We start from the raw sequence: 22,446 nt of genomic DNA, 5'->3' as shown, positions 1-22,446 counted from the left end.
TATAGGTTGTTTAGTATATACTAAGGTTTGAGAAGAAATACTATGATGCTCCTTATTAAATGATGTATAGGTAAGAGAGGAAGGGTAGTTGACGGTAAAATAGAGAGAAATTTGAATGAGAAATGATTAATGAGACCATTAGTACTCTATTGTGACAACTATTTTAAGATAAATTTAAATCTTCGAAATACAATTATTATGGGACAAAGGTAGTACGGGGTAAGATGTTTTCCACTAGGATAACAGGTGACTTATCAGTTGCTAATTTTAAAAAAGATTTTACTACAATACTCCTATCTTTTAAAAAGTTTTGCATTTCCTAACATAACGATTACCAGTACTCCCTAGAGATGATAGATTTATGGGATAGAGATTCTACAAAGATTAAATGGACAAAATTTAAAATTCAGACAAATACTACTACCTCTATTCTAAAATATTACTACAACATAGGCCATGTTTAGTTCCTCCTCCATTTTTTTTATGTATACAGACGCACATGCACATTTTAAGTATTAAGCGTAGACTAATAAGAAAACAAATTACAAATTCCGCCTGTAAACTGTGACACGAATTTATTAAGCCTAATTAATCCATCATTAGCAAATGTTTGCTGTAGCACAACATTGTCAAATCATGGCGTAATTAGGCTCAAAAGATTCGTCTCGCAATTTACATGCAAACTGTGTAATTGGTTTTTTCGGTCCACATTTAATGCTCAATGCATGTGTCCAAACATTTGATGTGATGGAATTTTTGAAAGTTTAAGGGAACTAAACACAACCATAGAATAAAATTTTGACAATAAATCCGCAGATTGCAATGTTTTGAGTCTGGGAAAAATACTTTTCTCACTAACTAATACAGCAGATATTTCGGGTGAAGTGCCGCATGTCAGCTTAGGGTGTGTTTAGTTCACACAAAATTGGAAGTTTTGTTGAAATTAGAACGATGTGACGGAAAAATTGAAAGTTTATGTGTGTAAAAAAAATTTTGATGTGATAAAAAAGTACTAAACTCGGCCCTATTGTCATCCCATCCCTCTTTTTCTGCATCCCTCTCCATTTCTAGGCGTACTACGACATTTTTCTTTGTGGAAAAGACATGAAGCTTTTCGAATCCACAGCCACAGTGATGCTATCTCAAAGCTCACCGGGGGGCGGGGCCGCGGGGGCCATAGCCACGGGCTTGGTATAGTACATTTCTGATCCGACACTCCGAACTCGAGGCGGTGTTTAGTTCTTCAAACTTTCAACTTTTTTATCATATTAAAATTTTCCTACACATATAAACTTTCAACTTTTTCATCACATCGTTCTAATTTCAACCAAGCTTCCAATTTTAACGTGAACTACACAGTCTGAGTGAACCACATCAACAAGTACGGAACACTTAGACCGAGTTTAAATCTAAACTTTTTCTTCAAACTTTCAACTTTTTCATCACATCAAAACTTTCCTACACACATAGGCTGTGTTTAGATCTAAACTTTAGATCTAAACTTCTAACTTTTTCCAACACATCAACCTGTCATACACACACAACTTTTCAGTCATATCGTACCAATTTCAACCCAAACTTCTAACTTTGGAAGGAACTAAACACAGCCATAAACTTCCAATTTTTCCGTCACATCGTTTCATTTTCAACCAAATTTTCAATTTTAGCGTGAACTAGACCTACCCTTACTACAGCTCTAATGGCGCTGGAGACATACCTCACGTACTGATCCTAAAACAAACCATCACATCGACGTGCCATTTCGATGGCACCCAGCACCGTTGCCAATTTGTCATTTTCACGAGGTCCTCGACGACGCGTTGAATCTTCCACTGTCTTTGTTAGGGCTAGTAGTATCAGATCTTTTTATATTATCAAAAAAATCAAGTCTTTGTTTCGTTCTTGTACCAAATCTCTCAGCCTAAGAAATATAAGGTTCACTGAAAGTGACATAATGAGCAAATGCAAAGAAGGTAAATTTGTTCCGTAGTATTTCCGTCAGACTTGCGGCTGCCGACTTTTCTCTCTTAACAGAATAAAAATCCGCAAAGAGATACCTATGGGTAACACACAATTGATCCTCTTTTTTCATAGACAATTCACAGTCTACAGTTGAATTGTGCGTCCCTCCCCCCCCCCCCCCCCCCCCCCCTCTCTTACATGCATATGTATATGAGCTGGCAGTTGAAAGTCAATGCATGGTTGTGATGATAAATTCTAGAAATCTTTTTAGATTAAACTACATGGATGTTAGATGCTTCCTAAACTTTGAAGTTCGTAAACTGTTTCATAGATAGCCCCCGTGGAAACTCTGTTTCAAAGTCTCCTTTGGAGCACAAAAAAAAATTGTACAGCTTTTATAGAGTACATTTTTGAACATACTCTTTTATTTAGAGTGTTGACAAAAACTTTCAAATTCTCTACGCTCACATGAGTCTCGATTAAGAATGAGTATTTCTTATTACAAGGAACGTAACTAGCTTTTCTAACTTCTAAATGATATTGGGCTCTGTTCAGCAACACTGCTCTGCAGCTATAACCGGTTGTGCTATACAGTCGGTGTATATATTTTCTTTACCATGCACTATAGCGCTGTTGTGCAGCTGCAGTTTAGCTACACCGAACAAACCCACGATTTCGAGAAAATTATATATAAAAAAATCATTATCAAACCATTTTAAATACACTTTTAACTTCATAAGATTTTGATCATTCGACTATTGAGCCAAGAAAAAACACACATCCTAAAATACTTCTTGGGAGCGTAATTAATAAACTCTAGGGCCTATTCACTTTAATACCATTTTCAACATTACCAAATTTTGATAAAGTTACTAAAAAAAAGTGGCTACATTTAGTTGGCTGCCAAATTTTAGTACCTATATAAGAAATCCTATTAAAATTTTAGCAAATTACTAAAATTTTAGTATTTGGCATCAAATTAAACAGGCATATAGTCTTATGAGTACAACGCATAAGCATTGAAGCAAAAGCAAGTACTACTATCACCACCATCCGATGGGTGGGTCTCAACTCTGTCTTAACCACAACGCCCAAAGAGGCGTAGACCGTGGACGTAGACCAGCGCGGTCCACCGTTTTGACCGGAATCCGAGCTGGCACATCACGGCCCCACCGCTCGTAGAAAAAACAGAAAAAAAAAACGGACGGGACGGGATCCTCTCTCTCATCGTTCGTCGTCCATCCATCCATCCATCCATCCCCTGCGCCCCGCCAGAGCAGCGCACAGGCATCTCAACCCCACCCCCAGCGCGTGCGTGACGACCCGCCACTGGCTCCCCGCCTCCGCCCCCCCCCCCAGTGGGCCCGTCCCCCTGACAAGGTGGGGCCCACGTGGCGCAGCAGGTGCGGCAGGGTACGGATGCCGCACCGGATCCCGTCATCACGAGGGGACTTTTTGACTGCGGGATTAGCTGGCCTCCTGACGCGTGGGCCCGGGGACAGTGAAGGCGAGGGTAAGGTACGTGGCTAGTACGTGAACCTGCCGTACTGCACCGCGAGTTTTTGGGATGGCCGTGCCGCTGTGCGTGTACCGGTTTTTGGGATATACTTCTACAAACAGGGCACAAAAATGACTGGACTGGGGGGAAGTAAGTACAACCCGTACGAGGTGTGTGCGAGCGCATGACCACTGCTGTGAACTGGAGTGGCAACGTACTGGAGTACTATCACCGTAGGAACGACCATGGTATTGTGTATTGGATTTTTAATATTTAGCCATTCGTGAGATGGAACAAACAGAAATATTGAAGTAGTAGAGCATTTGATTGGAAATAGAGTTTGGCACATCGTGGTAACGCTGTTTTGCTCTCGTTTTAATTATCAGCTCTTGAAAACATGTGAGCTAGAAAGTTTTTTTTTAACTCAGGTAGATCTTTATATGTCAATTACATGTTTAAAAAATATATACTTTAGTTAGTAAAGTAACATAGAAAATATTATGCGTTTCTATTGCTTGGGGTTGTTAGACAGTGGCCCCACCATATGAAAACATGTTAAATATGGCTTGTTTCAAGGTGAGCTGCATTTACTCACTCCATCCCCTAAGCATAAAATTAAGAGTTAATGCTCTATTAATAGCTAATAATTAAGATTGACTCTTAGGTACCATGGAACCATGAACCTAATTTGTATACCTATGTAAAATAAAAAAGCTTATATATAATACTACTATACATATACTAAAATAAAAAGATAGTATTATGCACACGAAACTTTTTACCCTAGCAAATTTATGGTAAATATCATTTAATTCACAATAATTTTTTAATAAAAAGCGCTTTACCAGAGAATCTTTTAAACCTACACCATGATACATTATAAGTTTGGTTTTCTAAGAGAACAATATAAATTGTTGGTGAGAAATTTGAAAAAACAACAACAGAAACCCCTGGATTCTTTCCATGAATTACAGCATAGAAGAAAAGGCCTAATAATTCATGGACCGAAAAATAGTACCAGCGACTCGGCGAGAAGTCGGTAAAAAAGACAAACAAAACGTGAAATTTGACAAGCGAGGGAACTGAACAGTCCGAGTTCTGACGAAACGGCTGCATTCCTCGAGAGGCCGGAGAATAATTGGGACGGGCGTACGAGGACCGTGTCCACCAAAAAAAAACCCTCCGCATCACGCCCAAGCCAGCGGCTTCCCCATCCCTCCTCTCCTCCAGTCCTCCTGCTACACTTCGATCTCCCACTAACCCCATCACCTCGCCCAGCCCGAACCATTCCCACCCCTCCAAACAGACGATCTCCCGCTGACGCGTGGACCCCACCTCTCCTCGCCCCCACCTGTCAGTAAAAGTTACGCGGGCGACGCGCGGTAACTCTCGCCGCCACCCCCCGAACAGGTCTCCTTTACCAATGGAACAATTTAGGTTGGAACACACACTGGGTCTCGGCCAAATTTTTTAAAAGTCTCGAGCTGAATAAAAACACTGGTAAAAAAAAAAAAGGAGAGAGAGAGGAGAGACAGGTCGCTTCCTGCTTCCATTGGAGAAGAGGAGAGGAGAGGAGAGGAGACCGAGCCGGCGGCGGCGGCGACGAGGAGAGGGAGCTGATCGGGCGGTCCCCCCCTTTGCCGAGGGGACGCCGGCGGCCTCCGGGTTGGGTCCACTTGGCAGCGGTGAGCGGCGGCGGGGGATGGCGGAGGCGCGGCTGCTGCGGCGGCGGCGGCTGTGCTTGGCGGTGGCGGTCGTGTGGGTGGTGGCGGTGGCCGTGAGCCGGGTCGGCGCCAACACGGAGGGTTAGTGTGATTTTTCATCGAATTCAGCTCCGTTTTTCGGCGGATTACGCCCACCCCTATTTTTGGACTTGCTTTCGGATTCGATGAATCTATTGGTCATCGGGTGATTCCGTTTGGGTACTAGTACATGTTACCTGCTTCTCGGTACATATGGGCGTGGATGGATTGACTCATTTAAGGGGATGGAGCATACGCCCACCGACCTTCCTTTTGTAGACTCGATGGATTATCTAGGCTATAGCTCTTTGTTTTGCTGCCTCTCATGGTGTGTTGTGAATTTGCTCCCAGCAGGGAGATTTGTCCGAGGTAGGAAACGTTTCTTGAGTAAGTTTGGTAGGTGTGATTTGTATGTGCACAGAAATGGGATAGCTTTTTTTTTTTAGATAATGGAATAAATCCTGACAGAAATGGGATTGCTAATATCTGGGATGAGTTTGGTGTGCTATTTTGGCCACTCTGAATGAAGAAAATGGAACTGGCTTCCTCATTAGGTTCGAGTATGGAAGAATATTGCTTGTGAGTGGTGAATCTTCTCTTGTGAAAAGAGATTCTTTTTTTTAAAAAAATCTGAATTACTGACTAGTATAGCTAATTGGTTTCTTATGGTAGGAGTATGTGTTAGAGATTGCTCTTCAATAGGCAAGGGCCATCGTTAGTATCAAGTTTAAGCTTTTCGCGAATGGGAAATAAAGTCATCATCCTTTGTTATCACCGAACCAATTTCACCTCTTTAAAATATCCGAATTGCTTGGCGTGCTCCTCAACATGCATTTCCTGATATATCCTTGGTAGTAACCACGTTCTAAGAAAAAATAGTGATTTTGGCGTTGTGATGTTTATGACACTAGATTGCAAAAGGTGCCTTAGCTATTGCAAGTTTTAATTAGTGATTACGACTAAGATAAGTGTTCTTTGTAGTTGTTTTTTATGCAATTATTTCAGTCTTTTTAAGCAACTTTATGTTCTATCCTTTTCCACATTTAGGTCTTGACTCTATAGCGTAGAAACTAACTAAATGTTCAAACACTAATCTTGAGAAAGATTGGGAGTTATGCAGATAGTATTGTAAGAAATGAAAGTACTGTATCTTATACCTTCTTGTACTCAATATATGCTTGCATACTTTAGCCTAAAAAGGCGATTGAATTTGCCAAAATTTTGACGAGAAGCTACTGTCACTATTGTCTACTTCCTTAAATACTATGTTGCTGATGTTGAGGGTATGTTCGATGTCAGGTGATGCCCTATATAGTCTGCGCCAAAGTCTGAAAGATGCTAACAATGTGCTGCAGAGTTGGGATCCCACTCTGGTCAATCCATGCACATGGTTCCATGTAACTTGTAACCCTGACAACAGCGTGATCAGAGTGTAAGTTTTTGACAGAATTATCATTTTAAGGCTTGTCAAAAGTAAGAAATGTGATCATTTTGTGTGTTGACTGATCTATTTTCCTTTCGCAGTGATCTTGGAAATGCACAACTGTCAGGGGCATTGGTTCCCCAGCTTGGGCAGTTGAAAAATCTGCAATATCTGTAAGTTTACACTTTCAGTCTTTGGAGAATTATGCTTTTAGTTACACCATGCAGTAGCGTATCTATTCAAGTTGTCACAATATACTGCATACAAGCTTGGTTTTTGAAATAATCCACTGCATAGAAGCTTGGTTTTCAAAACTCTTGGAATATGGCTTATCCTTGTGGCGAAGATGGTTGTGTTGCCACCTTCTTTCTTGCATTTTTATTGTGAAATTTAATTATGTTGTGACTAATTACAGGGAGCTTTACAGCAACAACATAAGTGGGACAATACCTAATGAACTGGGAAACTTAACTAACTTGGTCAGTTTGGATCTTTACCTGAACAACTTCACTGGTTTTATTCCGGAAACCTTGGGGCAACTCTACAAGCTGCGTTTCCTGTAAGTGTACTCCACTTTTTTTTTTATTATGAATAGAATTATAAATTGTGTATATCATTGAAGGCCTTCCTGTTTGAATGATCATAACATAATTCTTTATTTGCATGTCTTCTTGTAAGGATAGTCGTCTTAACAACAACAGTCTTTCTGGTTCAATTCCAAAATCCTTGACCAATATCACCACTCTTCAAGTTCTGTAAGTTCCCTTTCTGCTAATTCATATTTGGTGTCTACCTGTAGAATTTATTGCTTACATGGTAATAGACTTTAAGATGGATACATATTAACAAAGTGTCCAATAATTTATGCAGGGATCTCTCAAATAACAATCTCTCAGGAGAGGTTCCGTCTACTGGCTCCTTTTCACTCTTTACCCCTATAAGGTGCTTTTTCTAGATAGAATTTAGGTTCTTAGTGCTTACTACATCTTGTGAGGCTGACAAATGGTTATTTCATTGTCGCAGTTTTGCTAATAATAAAGATCTTTGTGGCCCGGGTACTACAAAACCCTGCCCTGGAGCTCCACCTTTTTCTCCACCACCTCCTTTCAATCCCCCAACACCTACTGTATCACAAGGTGATTCTCTATAGTTTTAATTCTGTTACATTTGTGATACTGCTTGGGATATGCATATGCATAAATGATGCAGACGGGGGATTTGACATATTCGGGTGGAATTAATTCTATTCCATCAGGTGACTCCAAAACTGGAGCAATTGCTGGAGGTGTTGCTGCAGCTGCTGCATTGCTGTTTGCGGTTCCGGCAATTGGATTTGCATGGTGGCGGCGGCGTAAACCTGAAGAACACTTCTTTGATGTCCCTGGTTGGTATTATAGTTGCATACTGCAGTTCATGATACTTATGTTATCCATTTAAATAATCTATATTCTCCTTTAAATTCAGCTGAGGAGGATCCGGAAGTGCACCTTGGCCAACTTAAGAGATTCTCACTCCGGGAGCTTCAAGTTGCTACTGATAACTTTAGCAATAAGAATATTCTGGGAAGAGGTGGCTTTGGAAAGGTGTACAAGGGTAGATTGGCAGATGGCTCGTTGGTAGCAGTGAAAAGATTAAAAGAAGAACGTACCCCTGGTGGTGAGCTCCAGTTCCAAACAGAAGTTGAAATGATTAGCATGGCGGTGCATAGGAACCTGCTTCGGCTTCGTGGATTTTGCATGACGCCTACAGAACGGTTACTTGTCTATCCCTACATGGCTAACGGGAGTGTCGCATCACGATTGCGAGGTGCCTTAATCTTCCTTACTTTTTCTTAGAGTTAATCCATTAATAGTTTCTTACACGTTTGTTTGCATGCTTAAACATAAATGGCACAGCTATTATGGTTATTGAAATCACTTAAGCACTTTTTTTAATTTCATCTACTCACAGCATATACCTAGTTGTTTCAGTTGACATATCACATTGTTCATTTAAGACTATGATTAAGACCGTAATAATGAATGGTTGAGTGCATGCCTTCTGCAGAATCTGGAATAAATACATGCCTTCATCTAAAAAATGCACGCCCATAAATTAATTATTTCAGTTTTTGACTTGTGGTATATGATTTTGTAGAGCGGCAGCCAAATGATCCACCACTTGAATGGCAAACAAGAACTCGGATTGCGCTGGGATCTGCCAGAGGATTGTCCTACTTGCACGACCATTGTGATCCCAAGATCATTCATCGTGATGTCAAAGCTGCAAATATTCTGTTGGATGAAGACTTTGAGGCAGTCGTGGGTGACTTTGGACTGGCCAAACTTATGGATTACAAGGACACTCATGTAACCACAGCTGTTCGTGGGACGATCGGACACATTGCTCCTGAGTACCTCTCTACTGGGAAGTCCTCTGAGAAGACTGATGTTTTTGGCTATGGAATCATGCTTCTTGAGCTCATTACAGGACAAAGGGCATTTGATCTTGCTCGTCTTGCAAACGATGACGATGTGATGTTGCTTGATTGGGTAAGTACCACCACATCTTTATATATTGGGGCAACCATGGAAGTTTTGGTTTTGTTTTTCCTTGTGCATGCTAGTTGTCCTCCAGGATACATCTTTCTTAGCTGTGTCTCAGTTCTAGTCCAAGAATTAGAACAAATGGTTGAAATTATTGGACTGTTGGCAGTGATAAAGCGAGCTGGCAGTTCAGTCTCCATGTGTCATCAATTATGGAGATGCACGCCATGACAAATTGGCAGCTAGTTTTTCGCCATTTCTGATACCGAGACATGATCCATCTGCACGCATGACTTAGCGAAATTTTGTACTACTACATTTGGAAACTGACAGGCAAGTAACTAAACTGGTTTTTGTCTTTTCAGGTGAAAGGGCTCCTGAAAGAGAAGAAGGTGGAGATGCTGGTGGACCCGGACCTCCAGAGCGGCTTCGTGGAGCATGAGGTGGAGTCACTCATCCAGGTGGCTCTGCTCTGCACGCAGGGCTCCCCGATGGACCGGCCCAAGATGTCGGAGGTGGTGAGGATGCTGGAGGGCGACGGCCTCGCGGAGCGGTGGGAGGAGTGGCAGAAGGTGGAGGTGGTCCGGCAGGAGGCGGAGCTGGCCCCCCGCCACAACGACTGGATCGTCGACTCGACCTACAATCTTCGGGCAATGGAGCTGTCCGGCCCGAGGTAAAAGAAACGAAAGACAAAATCACAAAACATCCAACCTTTGCTCGACGGCTTCCTCGCCCTTGTTTGTGTATATGACAGACAGATCGATAGCTGGCAAATCTGGAGGGAAAAATGGTTTACTTGTAACCCTCCCTGGTGCCTCGGTAATTTTCAAGTAGGCTCTGCACTTGGTTGTCGTTAGAAATGCATGGCCGGGCGGAATTGCAACACATTGTTGTGGCGGCTCTGCGTCTGTAATGGCTGAACAACTGATGCCTCTCTCTGCTGTATTGTACGTACAACTCTCTCTTTTGACGGTGCTAAACATCCTAGGCAATCTTTTTTGGTCTCCCGGGTCACCCTGTGCCCGCCTGTACTATTTGTTACTCTTCGTTGAAAAACTATACTGGTAGTAAACTCAACTCTTTATCTGAAAAAACAAGGACCATGGCATATGCAACGGCTGATACGGACGAGCTGGTGTATTGCGGTTGCAGGCTGGATCAATGATCATGCAGACGTGCAGGTTGCCAGTGTGCTCTCATGGTGTCATGCATGCATGCGAGTGCCAGACCATCACCAGAACCGCTATACATAAACAATTCCACTGCTGCCTGACACGGTGTTCAGCCAGCGTCCCGTTTTTTCGGCATTTTCTGCCTCCCGATTAGCCTCAGAGAACTACTACGCAATTAGCCATACAAACCGTTAGTGTTCTGCGCGTTAGAGAACGGCCTAAATTTTACGCACCAACAAAGGGACAAAATGATCGACAAAGTGCACGCCCAGGTCAATTACGTACTGTTCTCTACCAAGGACAGCAAAAGTGCAAAACTATACTCGCAGGCTCGCAGCAGCAGCAGGAGTAAGGCCGAGTTTAGTTTCAAACTTTTTTTTTTTCAAAATTTCAACTTTTTTATCACATCAAAACTTTCCTACACACATAAACTTTCAACTTTTCTGTCACATCGTTCTAATTTTAACTAAATTTTCAACTTTAACTTTAACGTGAACTAAACAGTAAACACACCCTTAACTAAGCAGAAGCCAAAACAAAAGTGCAAAAGAAAAGGGACGAGAGCTAGTGCAGCAGGCGTGCTCGCATAGATGCCGGCCGGCCTACCTGCCCTGCCCACACGCGTGCTAGGGCCTAGGATTACAAAATACAACGCGGCATTAGAAAATTCTCTCTCTACCTATCCACCCATCAACGTGTCGGCGGCGCACGCACGGGCGCACGGCCGCGCGCGCGACGCGAACTCGGCTGGCTAGAGGGTGGGCACGCGGAAGAACCTGCCGCGGCACATGCAGCGGTACGCGACGGGGCACGACTCCGCGGCCTCGGCGCACCGGAGGCTCACCATCACGCGCCGGCACGGGGAGCACGGCCCGCACGCGTGCGTGCAGTCCGGCAGCCGCGATCCCGTCGCCGCCTCCGCCGCGTTGCCCATCTCCGTCGTCGTCTCTTCCTCCGGCTGTGCGCCCTGCTGCACCTGGAACGTCGCCGTCTGGCCGCCGGCGCCGCTGTCGTCGTAGGCGGCGGTGGTGCTCCCGTTCGCAGCAGCAGCAGATGGAGCCGTGCCGCCGTTGTGTAGGCCACCGGCTGAACCTTGCCCACCTGCTGCATTACATAATGAACGGAATGAGGGCACAAGTTAAATGCAGGTGATTCAGGCCGTGAAGGGACATGCCACATGATGCATGCGCCGTACGACGTGTCATCTTTAGTACTAGTAGTCAGGGTTTATGATTCCGATATGGCATTCCGTTTTGATCTCTAGCAGAATGACGGTTTTTACGAAATCTGGTGGAAAGCGGGTAGATTCCGAACAAATTTCATAAATCAAAATTTGAATACAAATCCTTGAGTTTATCGATAAGCTCGCGAAAACCGATCGGCTTAGGCGAAATTCCGAGTGAAATCATGAACACGTGTATTCCTAGTCGGATTAGTACGTACTCCCTTCGTCCCATAATATAGCAACCTAGAACCGGATGAGATATTTCATAGTACAACGAATCTAGACAGAAGTGTGTACAAATTCGTTGTATTATGAAATGTTCCATCCAATTCTAGATTGCTATATTATGGGACGGGGAGAGTACTAGTAGTGCGAAGCTCTGGTGAATTACCTGGTATCGTCCTGACGCCATCAGCGACGCACGAGCTCATCACGACCACTGCAAACGCAAACGCTAGCGCCCTGGCACTAAACATCATGCTCATTGCCGCCGGTGAAATTAAACCGTCACTGCACTAACCACTACAACACCAACGCGAAGTTGGAGCAGCTAGCTGATCAGCACAAGCACAAGATCGATCGACACGCCAAGCAGAGAGAGCAGTCAGCGACAGTGAGCACGCAAGCAAGGAGAGGCTCAGCGCGCGGCGCGCGTATATATATGGCCGGCTGCCGCGACTCCGCGAGCGCTCGCCGCGTGCGTGCGAGAACGAGCGCGCGATCATAAATAAACCCGACTGCGCGCGGCGGCATGCACGCGCTGGCTCACAGGATCCTCGACGTTGGTGGATCCACCACATGCAGCCCGTGCGCGCGCGCGCGAGGCCCAAAGAGCGGACACGAAGAAGACGACGAGGGAGGGAGGTAGCGATGCGTGTGACGGGCAGCAATGGCGAAGCCCCGCTGCGGCGCCCGGTGCATTATTTATGCAGTGGCGCAGGGAGACGCTGTTGTTATTACTGCGCCACCTCGGAGAGGAGCACCGCACCGGCGAGAGATCAGCTACTACGCACTATACGTCAGAAGAGGCCGACGTGGGGGTTCCCGTGGAGATGCATTACTGTACCTGCCGCTGCTACTGTTTCTGAAGAACTGAAATTCTGATCGCGAGCTCAAAAAAAAGTTTTGCTGCCTCGTGCTTTCGACTTGCAAAACTGCAAGTCTGTAGCTCTAGTCAGACTGCCCCGTCACCGTTCTCATCAATGCGCGCCTGCAAATCCGTTGTTGCAGTTAAGAGATGTACTCCAATAAATGAAGCTCCAAGGTTTTTGCCCGTGGATATCAGAATTGGATTGATTGTTCATGCTTTGCTTCTTCAGTCAGAAGTATTAGCTTCTTCAGTTTAGAATATGGGATATGAACTGAAACTGAAATTTTCTTTGCTTCTAAAAGAACAGAGCCTAGGAGTATTAGCTTTCATGACCTGACCTGACCTCTTTGTGTGATCTTGTCATATTTTTTTGCGAACGCGCAAAAGTATTGCACGTCAATATATTAGCAGGAAATGATCTTGTCATATGTTTTGGGCCTTTGGCTTTGGTACAATCTATAGGTAGACTGGAGTTTTGTACTCCATCCTGACTGAGTTTTGGAGAAGCAGAGGTACTATCTTCATCATCCTTTGCATGAGATTTGGGTCATGGACGCATGGAGGGTGAGTTTTTGAATGAAGAGGCAGGCATTTCTGGCATTGCCTCCTCTTCAATAATGGGGTTCACTGAAAGGCCGAGGGGAGGCTTGAATGCCTCTGCTATCTGGACAATTGTGCTGCTGAATCCTTATTATGCTGCTTTTTGCAGACCTGAAATCTGCACTTTCATGTAAAGGAGGACGGAAGAACAGTATACAGTTCTCTGAACTTTGTTGGCCCAAAGGTGCAAAATCAGGAAGATTTCACCCCCTCGGTGTGATAGCATGTAACGGTTCACCCAATGAAATATATGTAAGTATGTTTTTCCAGCGAAGAAAGTTTAATAGAGGAAGAGGACGAAATCATGCGGTTTTCCTAAACATTCAGTTGATGAAGGATTTCCTGTGTTCTGTTTTCTTTGATTATAAAACTTTTGCGGAATATGTCAAGCCGGATCCGTGGCGCAATGGTAGCGCGTCTGACTCCAGATCAGAAGGTTGCGTGTTCGATTCACGTCGGGTTCAATACCCCGAACCAAGTCCGGATTATTTTTTTCTCCTGTGTACATTTATATTTAGGCTACCCATAATTTGTTGATGCCTTTCCATGATAGCAGTTTGTTTGATCTTTTTTTTTCCCTGTACAAACCCCAATCCAAATTTGAATTATGTTTTGCCCGGCACAATTTATTTAGTCTATCCACAATTTGTTGATATCTTTTCATGACAACAATTTGTCGATCATGTTTTGCCGCTGTACAATTTATTTAATGTATCCACAGTCTGTTGTTGATTATTTTTTGCCCTGTACAATATATTTAGGTATCCACAGTTTTTGTTGATATCCGGATTATGTTTTGCCCTATACAATTTATTTAGGATATCCACAAATGTTGATGTCTTTTCATGATAACAACTTTTCATGACAACAATTTGTCAATCATGTTTTGCCGCTGTATAGTGTATTTAGTGTATCCACAATCTGGTGTTAATTATTTTTTGTCCCTGTACAATATATTCAGGGTGTTGACGTCTTTTTATGATAGTAGTTTGTTGATCATTTTATTTTGCCCATGTACAAACCCCTATCCAAATCCGGATTATGTTTTGCCCTGTACAATTTATTTAGGATATCCACAAATGTTGATGTCCTTTCATGATATATATAACTTTTCATGCATGACAACAATTTCTTGATTATTTTTTGCCGCTGTAAAATTTATTTAGTGTATCCACAATATGTTGTTTATTATTTTTTTGCTCCTATACAATCTACATAAGGATTTGTTGAAGTCTTTTCGACTCATCATCCTCAATTTGTTGATGTGTATAATCGTGGTCAAAACAACCTTTCTTTTGTTGTTGCTTATAGGATGTGTTTAGTTCACGCTAAAATTAGAAGTTTGGTTGAAATTGGAACGATGTGACGAAAAAGTCAGAAGTTTGTGTGTGTAGGAAAGTTTTGATGTGATGGAAAAGTTGGAAGTTTGAAGAAAAAGTTTGTAACTAAACTCGGCCATGGTCATTTTTGTCTCTATCCTTGTCCATGAAAGATGACATAGATCTGATGTGATACCTCCAATCTCTTCCCATCAACTCTTCCCATTTTGGCTGAATTCAAACATATTTTACAAAATTCAGAACTTGTCCCAAATTTTGGAAATAATAGTCATTCATTTTTTCCCAAAAAAATAGTTGATTTTTTTTGTAAATTTTTTTGATTTCTACAATTTGGGACAGCTTTTAAAATTGTACAAAGTGTTTAAAATCAGCCACAAGTTTTTCAAATTTAAATTCGGTAAGGTTCTCCAAGGGTAAAAATCGTCTTTAATGTCATGAATGAATTTTGCCAACTAACTTTAAGCGTGAACCATGTGAGTTGTTGAGGGGAAAAAAAGGTAAGTTCGATTTGCTACTCTTAACCATCGTAAATATCTGATTTATTCCCCTAAACTATAATACCAGTGGCAGTGACCTCCTTCCCACAGGTTCTCCACCTCCAACTCGGTGTAGCCCATGCCATAGATTGTTGTTAGCTTGATGTCGCAACTCTCCTCTCTCTGCCGCCATATCGGCACAATAGTTCTTTACTCAGCAATACATCCTCTCTCTCGAAGGTGACGGACCAGGTGGACGATCCCAACGGCACTATTCCTTAGCGAGCTCAATGATAGGGGACCTATGTGTTCCTCTGCTGCTCGATTGAGAGAGAAATACATAAAGAAACAATAAATAAGGGAATTCCAGCGGAAGAAGAAATGGCACTTGTGTAATTTACTGACTGAATTGACACGTGTGTGTCACGTAGAATAAAAAACCATTCTCAACTAAGTTGAGGTAATTCCAGTGGCAGAGCTAGGCATTTTGTGAACCGCTACCAGACATATTAAACAGTTAAAAAAACAAAAAAAAATATTATAGAAGTGGACTGTTAGTATGCCTGGTCCTGCTTAATTCACATAACTAATTTTTTTGGCATAAAGTGCATGCACAAATAGACGATATCCACCGAACTTGCATGCACGCACCAGCAAGAATCAAGAACCCATCTTGCTCCACTGAAATACATTACTAGATGAGGTGATTAACTGACACTTTGCCAAAAAAGCAGCAAATCAACACACATAAATCACTCGGATCTCAATGGATCGCACACTGAGCCTAGGCAACTGCCCACCCTAGCCAGGCGGTGAATTCATCGCTGGGTAATTCATTCGGTGTAAGAGCTTAGAGGGTGTAAAATATTTGGTATTGGAGTTGAGAGAGGTAATTCATCCTTTTACGAAACTAGTGTTGATGTTTGCTAAGACTATTAGACTACGCTAGTTTTTTCTAAGGAAAATTAATGGTAAAATACATTGTGTTTGACTTTTTAAATCTTGGAGGTGTTACTTTAATCAATAATTTATGGCTAATTTTGCTACAGGACACTTAAATTTTGTGTAATTTGCTAGGATACATCGTAAAAATATTTCATGGCTGAAAGACATCAAGTCTAGTAATTTGCTGAAGGACAATTTCAACTCAATTGAAGTGAGAAATTCTTCAAAAGGACAAGAATGCCTTAGAGAGTCAAACCTTTTGAGCTGAGGCTGGAGTGAAGATGAAATACGATGTATGCTAGTGATGTACTTGGGGTGATGACAAATTTAGAGTTGCATAATTTCTAAATTTTCACTCTAACGTCATGTTTAAAGCATGTGGTCTTATATGCATTCTCGTCTTTCTTAAGAATTTATCTCTTTAATTTAGCCAAAAATGGCCTCTAGCAAAACACCAGTTTTTTAAGGTGTCTCTTAGACATGACACATTTTTCGATGTCTATCAGCAAATTGCACGAATTTTAGGTGTTCTGTAGCAAAGTTTGCCATAATTTATACTCTCTTTATCTCAAAACAAGTCTATGTTCGTACATGAATCTGAATATAGCACATGTCCAGATTTATATATAAAAGTGAACTTATCTCATATATGTAGTATTAAAATAACTTTATAAAATACAATACGGTTAGATATTTGGTAAAATGTTAGTACATTCTTAAGTACAATATTACATACGACTGAGTATATACTCCCTATGTCCCATTTTAAGTGTAACCATAAGTTTTCGTGTTCATCTTTAATCGTGCGTCTTATTTGAAATTTTTTTATAATTAGTATTTTTTGTTGTTACGAGAGGATAAAACATGAACAGTGCTTTACTTGTGACTTATGTTTTTAAATGTTTTTTAAAAATTTTTAAATAAGACAGACGATTAAAGTTGGAGTAGTGCCGTAGAGATTTGCCGTTGCTTCTAATCTCTTTCGCAACGTGTTAGTGGTCGTACTTAAGGGGGGTGTGTGTGGTTTGCGAGTTGTATAGGTCTTCCATCTAATCGGAGAAAAAAGAAATGTGCCTTTTCTACTATACAACGTCCAATGGTCTGACACTCTTGACTGTGTGACAGTGTGTGCGGCTTCCAGCTCTCTTGGCAAATCCTTCCACCATTCCACGCGATTTTCTCGGCTCGGCAGTCGGCACCCGCCATCTCCCGCGCGGCAGCGCCCCGCCCGCCCATGAACGGTAGTATATGCTCCGTGTTCTCCTCTCCTTCCCTCACTCTCACTCTCGATCGCTAGCCCCCGCGCGCGCGCGCGCGCGGGAGCAACGGATACCAATTCGCGAAGCTTTTTGCTCTTCTTTTTGTTTCTCACTGTGACCACTGTTACCGCCAGCTCGACGCCTTCACAAATGGGCGGCCACCGCGCGGCTGGTGCTCCTCCTCTTAGCCGCTGCTGCGGCGGCGGCGGCGGGGCGCAGGGAGGTGGTGACCTCGCCGCACGGCGCCGTGGCGGCGGACGACGGGCGGTGCTCGAGGATCGGGCGCGACGCGCTCCGCGACGGCGGTAACGCCGTGGACGCCGCCGTCGCCGCGTCGCTCTGCCTCGGCGTCGTCAGCCCGGCGTCCAGCGGGGTCGGCGGCGGCGCCTTCATGCTCGTCCGGCTCGCCGACGGCACCGCCCTCGCGTACGACTCCCGCGAGACCGCCCCCCTCGCCGCCTCCCAGGTCAGCGCGATTCCGATCCTCCCAATCACTCGCGTACGGTAGCGTACAATCCGGTGTAGTCAAAGCCGGCGACTTCACTTACGTTTACGCTATTCAATTACATATGGTTTTCTAGATAATGAGTTCAATCACATGATTCCCGACTGATTACGATGTTCTAACCACTCAACACGATATTTAAATGGTTCTAAACCTTCAGCAATGCTGACTGAACTGAAGAATTTTATGATATCTTATTACTTGGATATATATTTCTCTTTATCTGTCACAACTTATCAGTAAATTAATCAACTCGAGAGCAGTCATTTTCCAATCCTTGTTAAAAAGCACAAGACTTGGCCGAGGTCTCCAGGTCGTCTGATTGATCTGTAGAAAATGCATGGAGTAACAATTAGTCATGCCAAATGTTACTGCTTATGCTACCACTATCCGTACTAGTCCACTAAGCCAGTGGGTAGTTGGTTGATTCACATGGTACTTGTTGCTTCCTGATTTCCTTTTCTTTTCCTCTCTTTTATGAAAAACGAATGCTTCTGGACCTGTTCTGTTCTATTCTATCACAACAAATTAAACAGAAAACACAGAAAAGGGCATGAGTTAATTGACTTAGATGCACCCCCCCCCCCCCCTGGATAGCTAGCATAATTGGGGATTTATTAGTCATGTTGCTTCAGTGGCGGATGTGCCATGGAGTGACGGGAAGAACAATGAGCATAACGAGCCATGTGGCTGGAAACATATCCTTGTAGGTGAAGACTGTACATGCCCTAGTGGTGTCATCTACTATGCCGGTCCTTGTCTTGGTTCGCCTCTCATCCTGTTGAATGTGTCTCACGCTATCGTCCACTAGCCGTCTGCCCCCTACATTTCGCACCATTCATGGCTGGTCCAGCCCGAATTCTGGGAAAGCCAAATGGAATCCGAGTTAGGGATAGCGCCTCATGCAGCGATACAATCACGTCAATATCAGTTCGTGTTGCTTTTGCGAGCGCATGTGCAGCATTGTAGAAGCGAGAAATCTGCCTGCCAGTCGTTGATCAGTGAGAGAAAATACACACCAAGCTGTTAACTGATCAAACACATGCCACGTATTGCCATGTATTTTTCAGAAAACATAATTAGAAAACGAAATTGCTAAATGGCATTTGACGGAAAATCAAGGGGAATTTCTTACAGATTTTGAACCACCTGATTTGCTTGAAGATTCGTGCACCCAAATCCTTCTCCAGCTCCGATGAATCTCCCAGTATCAGCGATGACCCGCGACAAGTTAGGGTTGGATCCTAGGTTGGGATGGGAGTAGGAAGGGGTATGGGGAGGGGAAAGATGGGGGATATCGCAGGCTTAGAGGGATGGTCATGGGAGGCAAGCGGCCTGCGGCTTGGCGGTGGGTGGTGGACATGTGAGGGTGGCAAGGCACTGGCGGCGGCACCGAAGCTGTGGGGATGGAGGAGGGCGATGGGCAAGCTTTGGCGACGGGGCAAAGCAAAGTGAATGCTTAGGAGAGTGGTAGGTGGTGGCAGATTCGGCGGCGGGGAGTCACCAGAGACACAGGAAAGATGGTGGGATGAGGATACCTCACCACTACTGGCTTAAGGAGGAGAGGGAGGAGGAGATCGTTTGGGGAGGCCTCACCGAAGCCTTCTGGCTAGGTGGCGATGGCAACAAAGGGGGTGGGGTAGAGTTCTGGTCATGTGTGATGGTGGTGGGTTGGGAAGAGGGAGGGTTAGGGTTGGGGAGAACGACACGAATCTTAAAGCAATCCAATGGTCTAAAATTCAAAAGATTTAGGAGAGTGTTGGTCGCATGGTTTTAGTTAATCTAAATGGGTATTTAATGGTAAGCAGAAGAAAAAAATGTTTTATATACTTCTTAGAAAATAAAAAAATAATTTTTTTTGAGTATTGAAGTACTACTTAGAAAACAAAGCACTACCCTAACTTTTGTTAGGAAATATAAGAGATATCTAGGAGAACCTAATCGTTTAAAATAAAAAAATGTTGCTCTAATTTGATCCAAAGAAGACTGGAACCGAAGTGGCAGAAAATTAGGAGGGTATATCCACAAGTAATCAAGTATCCATAGTAAAAAGAATTGCCCTAATTTTCTTTTACTGGTATCATCATGCTCCATTCTACACAAACAGAGTTAACACTAGAAATGTCAATTGTGCATTCAGGATATGTATGGTGGCAACGCAACGCTGAAAGCAAGGGGAGCTCTATCCATAGCAGTTCCAGGGGAAATTGCAGGTCTGTATGAGGCATGGAAGCGCCATGGCAAGCTTCCTTGGAAGAGGTTAGTGATGCCAGCAGCAAAGCTTGCCCGTGCATTCAGAGTGTCACCTTACCTGAGGAAGCAGATGGAGGCAACCAGAGATGGAATTCTCCAAAATAAGGGAATAAGTGGAGTGTACACCTCAAATGGAGATATCCTTAATGTTGGAGATGTATGCCGCAACACTAGGCTTGCAAGAACACTGGTGGCTGTCGCGGAGAAAGGGCCGGATGTGTTCTACAATGGCGCAGTTGGTGATCAGCTGGTGAAGGATATTCAGGAAGTTGGAGGGATCATAACAATGGAAGATCTGAAGAAATACCAAGTTAAGATACGGCGGCCACTTTCAGAGAATGTATTGGGACTGACAGTATTAAGCATGCCCCCTCCTTCAGCTGGTGGTGCTGGGCTAATGTTTGTAAGTTTTCTTTGTACTAAATTTTGTTCACTGTTCTTTGGTAGCTTAAGTTTGTTGATTTCAAGTAGCAAATTTAATTAGTAGAATCAACTCTATCGGATAATAGAACCTTTAAAAAAAATCTTAATCTTTTCTGCACTAGTATTATCATTTTATCTTGATACCCTTGCTCAACGAACAGGTTCTGAATATCCTTACTCAGTATGGCCTCCCTGCTGGTTTTTCTGGCTCACTTGGGATCCATCGCCTAATTGAGTCCTTGAAGCATTACTTTGCTATAAGGATGAACCTTGGCGACCCTGAGTTTGTAAATGTTAACGAAGTCGTCTCTGATATGATGTCCCCCAAATTTGCTGCTGACCTGAAGAAAACCATCTATGATAACATGACATTTGACCCTAAACACTATGGTGGCAGGTAAAGCTTCTCTTTTGCGCACAAATATTTTTTCCCTTTTCAAGTACAACTCTCAGCAAAGTCCTATTTATTTCGGACATATTACTGGATAACTAATCTAGTAATCTGCATTATTACAGGTGGAACATCCTTCAGGACCATGGAACAAGCCACCTATCCATCGTCGACAGCGAGAGGAACGCCGTTTCGATGACTACTACTGTCAATGCCTACTTCGGATCCCTGATCCTGTCTCCGAGCACCGGCATTTTGCTCAACAACGAGATGGACGACTTCTCCATGCCGGCGAACACGTCGGCCAACTCCCCGCCGCCTGCCCCCGCCAACTTCATTAGACCTCTGAAACGGCCTCTCTCCTCCATGACTCCGACGATAATTCTCAAGGTGACCACCACCTCGCGCAATGGAAAATGACACAAACTCTGTACTCTCAAGAAAGTTCATTTGAAATGTCTGAAAAGTTCAGTCTTCTGAAGATGATTTTTTGGTTCTGATTGGTTTGTGCTTTATCTGTCGTAGGATGGCAATCTGAAGGCTGCGGTTGGAGCTAGTGGTGGGAGCATGATCCCCGCTGGAACCATGGAAGTGCTCCTCAACCATTTCGTCAAGAACATGGACCCGTTGTCCTCTGTCATGGCGCCAAGAGTGTATCACCAGGTGATCTGGGCTTAACGTCTGCTTTCTTTCGTAGAAATTCTTCTTCTGATGAGCTTAATTTGGTTTGGTTCTTGCCATGGCTGTCTGTCCTCTCTGGCTGGCTGCAGCTGATCCCGAACGTGGTCCAGTACGAGAACTGGACGACGGTGACCGGCGACCACTTCGAGCTGGACGCCGCGACGAGAGCCGACCTGCAGAAGAAAGGCCACGTCCTGGCGCCGCTCGCCGGAGGGACCATCAGCCAGCTCGTCGTGGACGACGTCGAGCGCCACGGCGGTCTGACCGCCGTCAGCGACCCGAGGAAAGGCGGCATCCCGGCCGGCTATTAGACCGGAGTAGCTCTGAGCTACAGCTGCCTAGCTTTGATGCAGCGATGATTGCTTGCTGCGCCATTCATGGACAGATTTGTACACGTCGCTCTGTTCTGTGATTCTATCGAATAAGTGAGTAATAACTGGAGTGAATTTTAAAATTTTTGTTTGAAATTGTTAGCGATCATCCGTGCAAAATAAGCAGTACGTACTGTTTGATTCGTGGACACGTTTGTCGCGTCACGTTGTGTTTGGGATATTGAGATGGCCCAGATAGTCCATGACTACTAAGGCCTGGACTGGACGTGGCTAGTGGTTTGCTCCTAGTCCGTGGTCTGTGGGCTTACGGCCCACTTGAATCAGAATTGGCCTGTGCCAGATTGGGGGTTCGGCACGTACTTTTTTTTTTTTTACACACATTACAAATGCAGACGCTCAATTGAAAAAAATAAACAGTAAATACAAGTATTCGTGTTAAGTGTAAGATTTAAACCGAGGTGAACTGACTTCACCGTAACAAACTTAATCAGTTGAGTATTCATTTTACAAATCTCATGCTCATAGCATAAGTAAGGTAGGAAAAAAACATAGCGAATCGTAGGAGATACCACGCGTACATGCATATGTGCGGTCGTCTGTGAGA

The 22,446-nt window shown here is 43.7% G+C and overlaps 3 protein-coding genes and 1 non-coding gene across 4 annotated transcripts; 3 read left to right on the top strand and 1 right to left on the bottom strand.

The window, feature by feature from the left end:
• Positions 1 to 4,928: 4,928 nt before the first annotated feature.
• Positions 4,929 to 10,182, top strand: LOC127770992 (LRR receptor kinase SERK2). Its single transcript, XM_052296768.1, has 11 exons — positions 4,929 to 5,265; positions 6,502 to 6,634; positions 6,727 to 6,798; positions 7,041 to 7,184; positions 7,309 to 7,380; positions 7,496 to 7,567; positions 7,649 to 7,761; positions 7,881 to 8,009; positions 8,090 to 8,431; positions 8,762 to 9,156; positions 9,516 to 10,182. Exons 1-11 carry the CDS (start codon positions 5,163 to 5,165, stop codon positions 9,825 to 9,827), a joined length of 1,887 nt encoding a protein of 628 aa, XP_052152728.1. The 5' UTR covers positions 4,929 to 5,162; the 3' UTR covers positions 9,828 to 10,182.
• Positions 10,183 to 10,841: 659 nt separating this feature from the next.
• On the bottom strand, positions 10,842 to 12,160 carry LOC127772248 (protein EPIDERMAL PATTERNING FACTOR 2-like). The gene is made up of 2 exons (XM_052298260.1): positions 11,939 to 12,160; positions 10,842 to 11,426 (listed from the first exon to the last, which is right to left on the bottom strand). Exons 1-2 carry the CDS (start codon positions 12,030 to 12,032, stop codon positions 11,074 to 11,076), a joined length of 447 nt encoding a protein of 148 aa, XP_052154220.1. The 5' UTR covers positions 12,033 to 12,160; the 3' UTR covers positions 10,842 to 11,073.
• A 1,469-nt stretch (positions 12,161 to 13,629) lies between these two features.
• Positions 13,630 to 13,701, top strand: TRNAW-CCA (transfer RNA tryptophan (anticodon CCA)). The gene has a single exon. It is a non-coding gene; the product is annotated as a tRNA-Trp (tRNA).
• Positions 13,702 to 17,048: 3,347 nt separating this feature from the next.
• On the top strand, positions 17,049 to 21,968 carry LOC127769410 (glutathione hydrolase 1-like). The gene is made up of 7 exons (XM_052294997.1): positions 17,049 to 17,239; positions 17,392 to 17,723; positions 19,903 to 20,418; positions 20,600 to 20,835; positions 20,955 to 21,219; positions 21,355 to 21,492; positions 21,600 to 21,968. The coding sequence occupies exons 1-7, from the start codon at positions 17,233 to 17,235 to the stop codon at positions 21,819 to 21,821; spliced, it is 1,716 nt and encodes a 571-aa protein (XP_052150957.1). The 5' UTR covers positions 17,049 to 17,232; the 3' UTR covers positions 21,822 to 21,968.
• Positions 21,969 to 22,446: the final 478 nt, after the last annotated feature.

This window comes from Oryza glaberrima, chromosome 4 (genome assembly GCF_000147395.1).
Source record: "Oryza glaberrima chromosome 4, OglaRS2, whole genome shotgun sequence".
Taxonomy (NCBI): domain Eukaryota; kingdom Viridiplantae; phylum Streptophyta; class Magnoliopsida; order Poales; family Poaceae; genus Oryza; species Oryza glaberrima.
This window is presented reverse-complemented; position numbering and strand designations above follow the sequence as displayed.

Excerpts from the sequence above, each read along its gene's own strand:
- LOC127772248 (XM_052298260.1), bottom strand. The coding sequence starts at position 12,032 with ATGAGCATGATGTTTAGTGCCAGGGCGCTAGCGTTTGCGTTTGCAGTG. Across the intron at positions 11,427-11,938 it reads TGGCGTCAGGACGATACCAG|CAGGTGGGCAAGGTTCAGCC; the intron begins GTAATTCACCAG and ends TATGTAATGCAG.
- LOC127769410 (XM_052294997.1), top strand. Across the intron at positions 20,836-20,954 it reads CCTAAACACTATGGTGGCAG|GTGGAACATCCTTCAGGACC; the intron begins GTAAAGCTTCTC and ends GCATTATTACAG. Across the intron at positions 21,220-21,354 it reads CTCCGACGATAATTCTCAAG|GATGGCAATCTGAAGGCTGC; the intron begins GTGACCACCACC and ends TATCTGTCGTAG.
- LOC127770992 (XM_052296768.1), top strand. The coding sequence starts at position 5,163 with ATGGCGGAGGCGCGGCTGCTGCGGCGGCGGCGGCTGTGCTTGGCGGTG. Across the intron at positions 6,635-6,726 it reads GACAACAGCGTGATCAGAGT|TGATCTTGGAAATGCACAAC; the intron begins GTAAGTTTTTGA and ends TTCCTTTCGCAG. Across the intron at positions 7,185-7,308 it reads CTCTACAAGCTGCGTTTCCT|TCGTCTTAACAACAACAGTC; the intron begins GTAAGTGTACTC and ends TTGTAAGGATAG.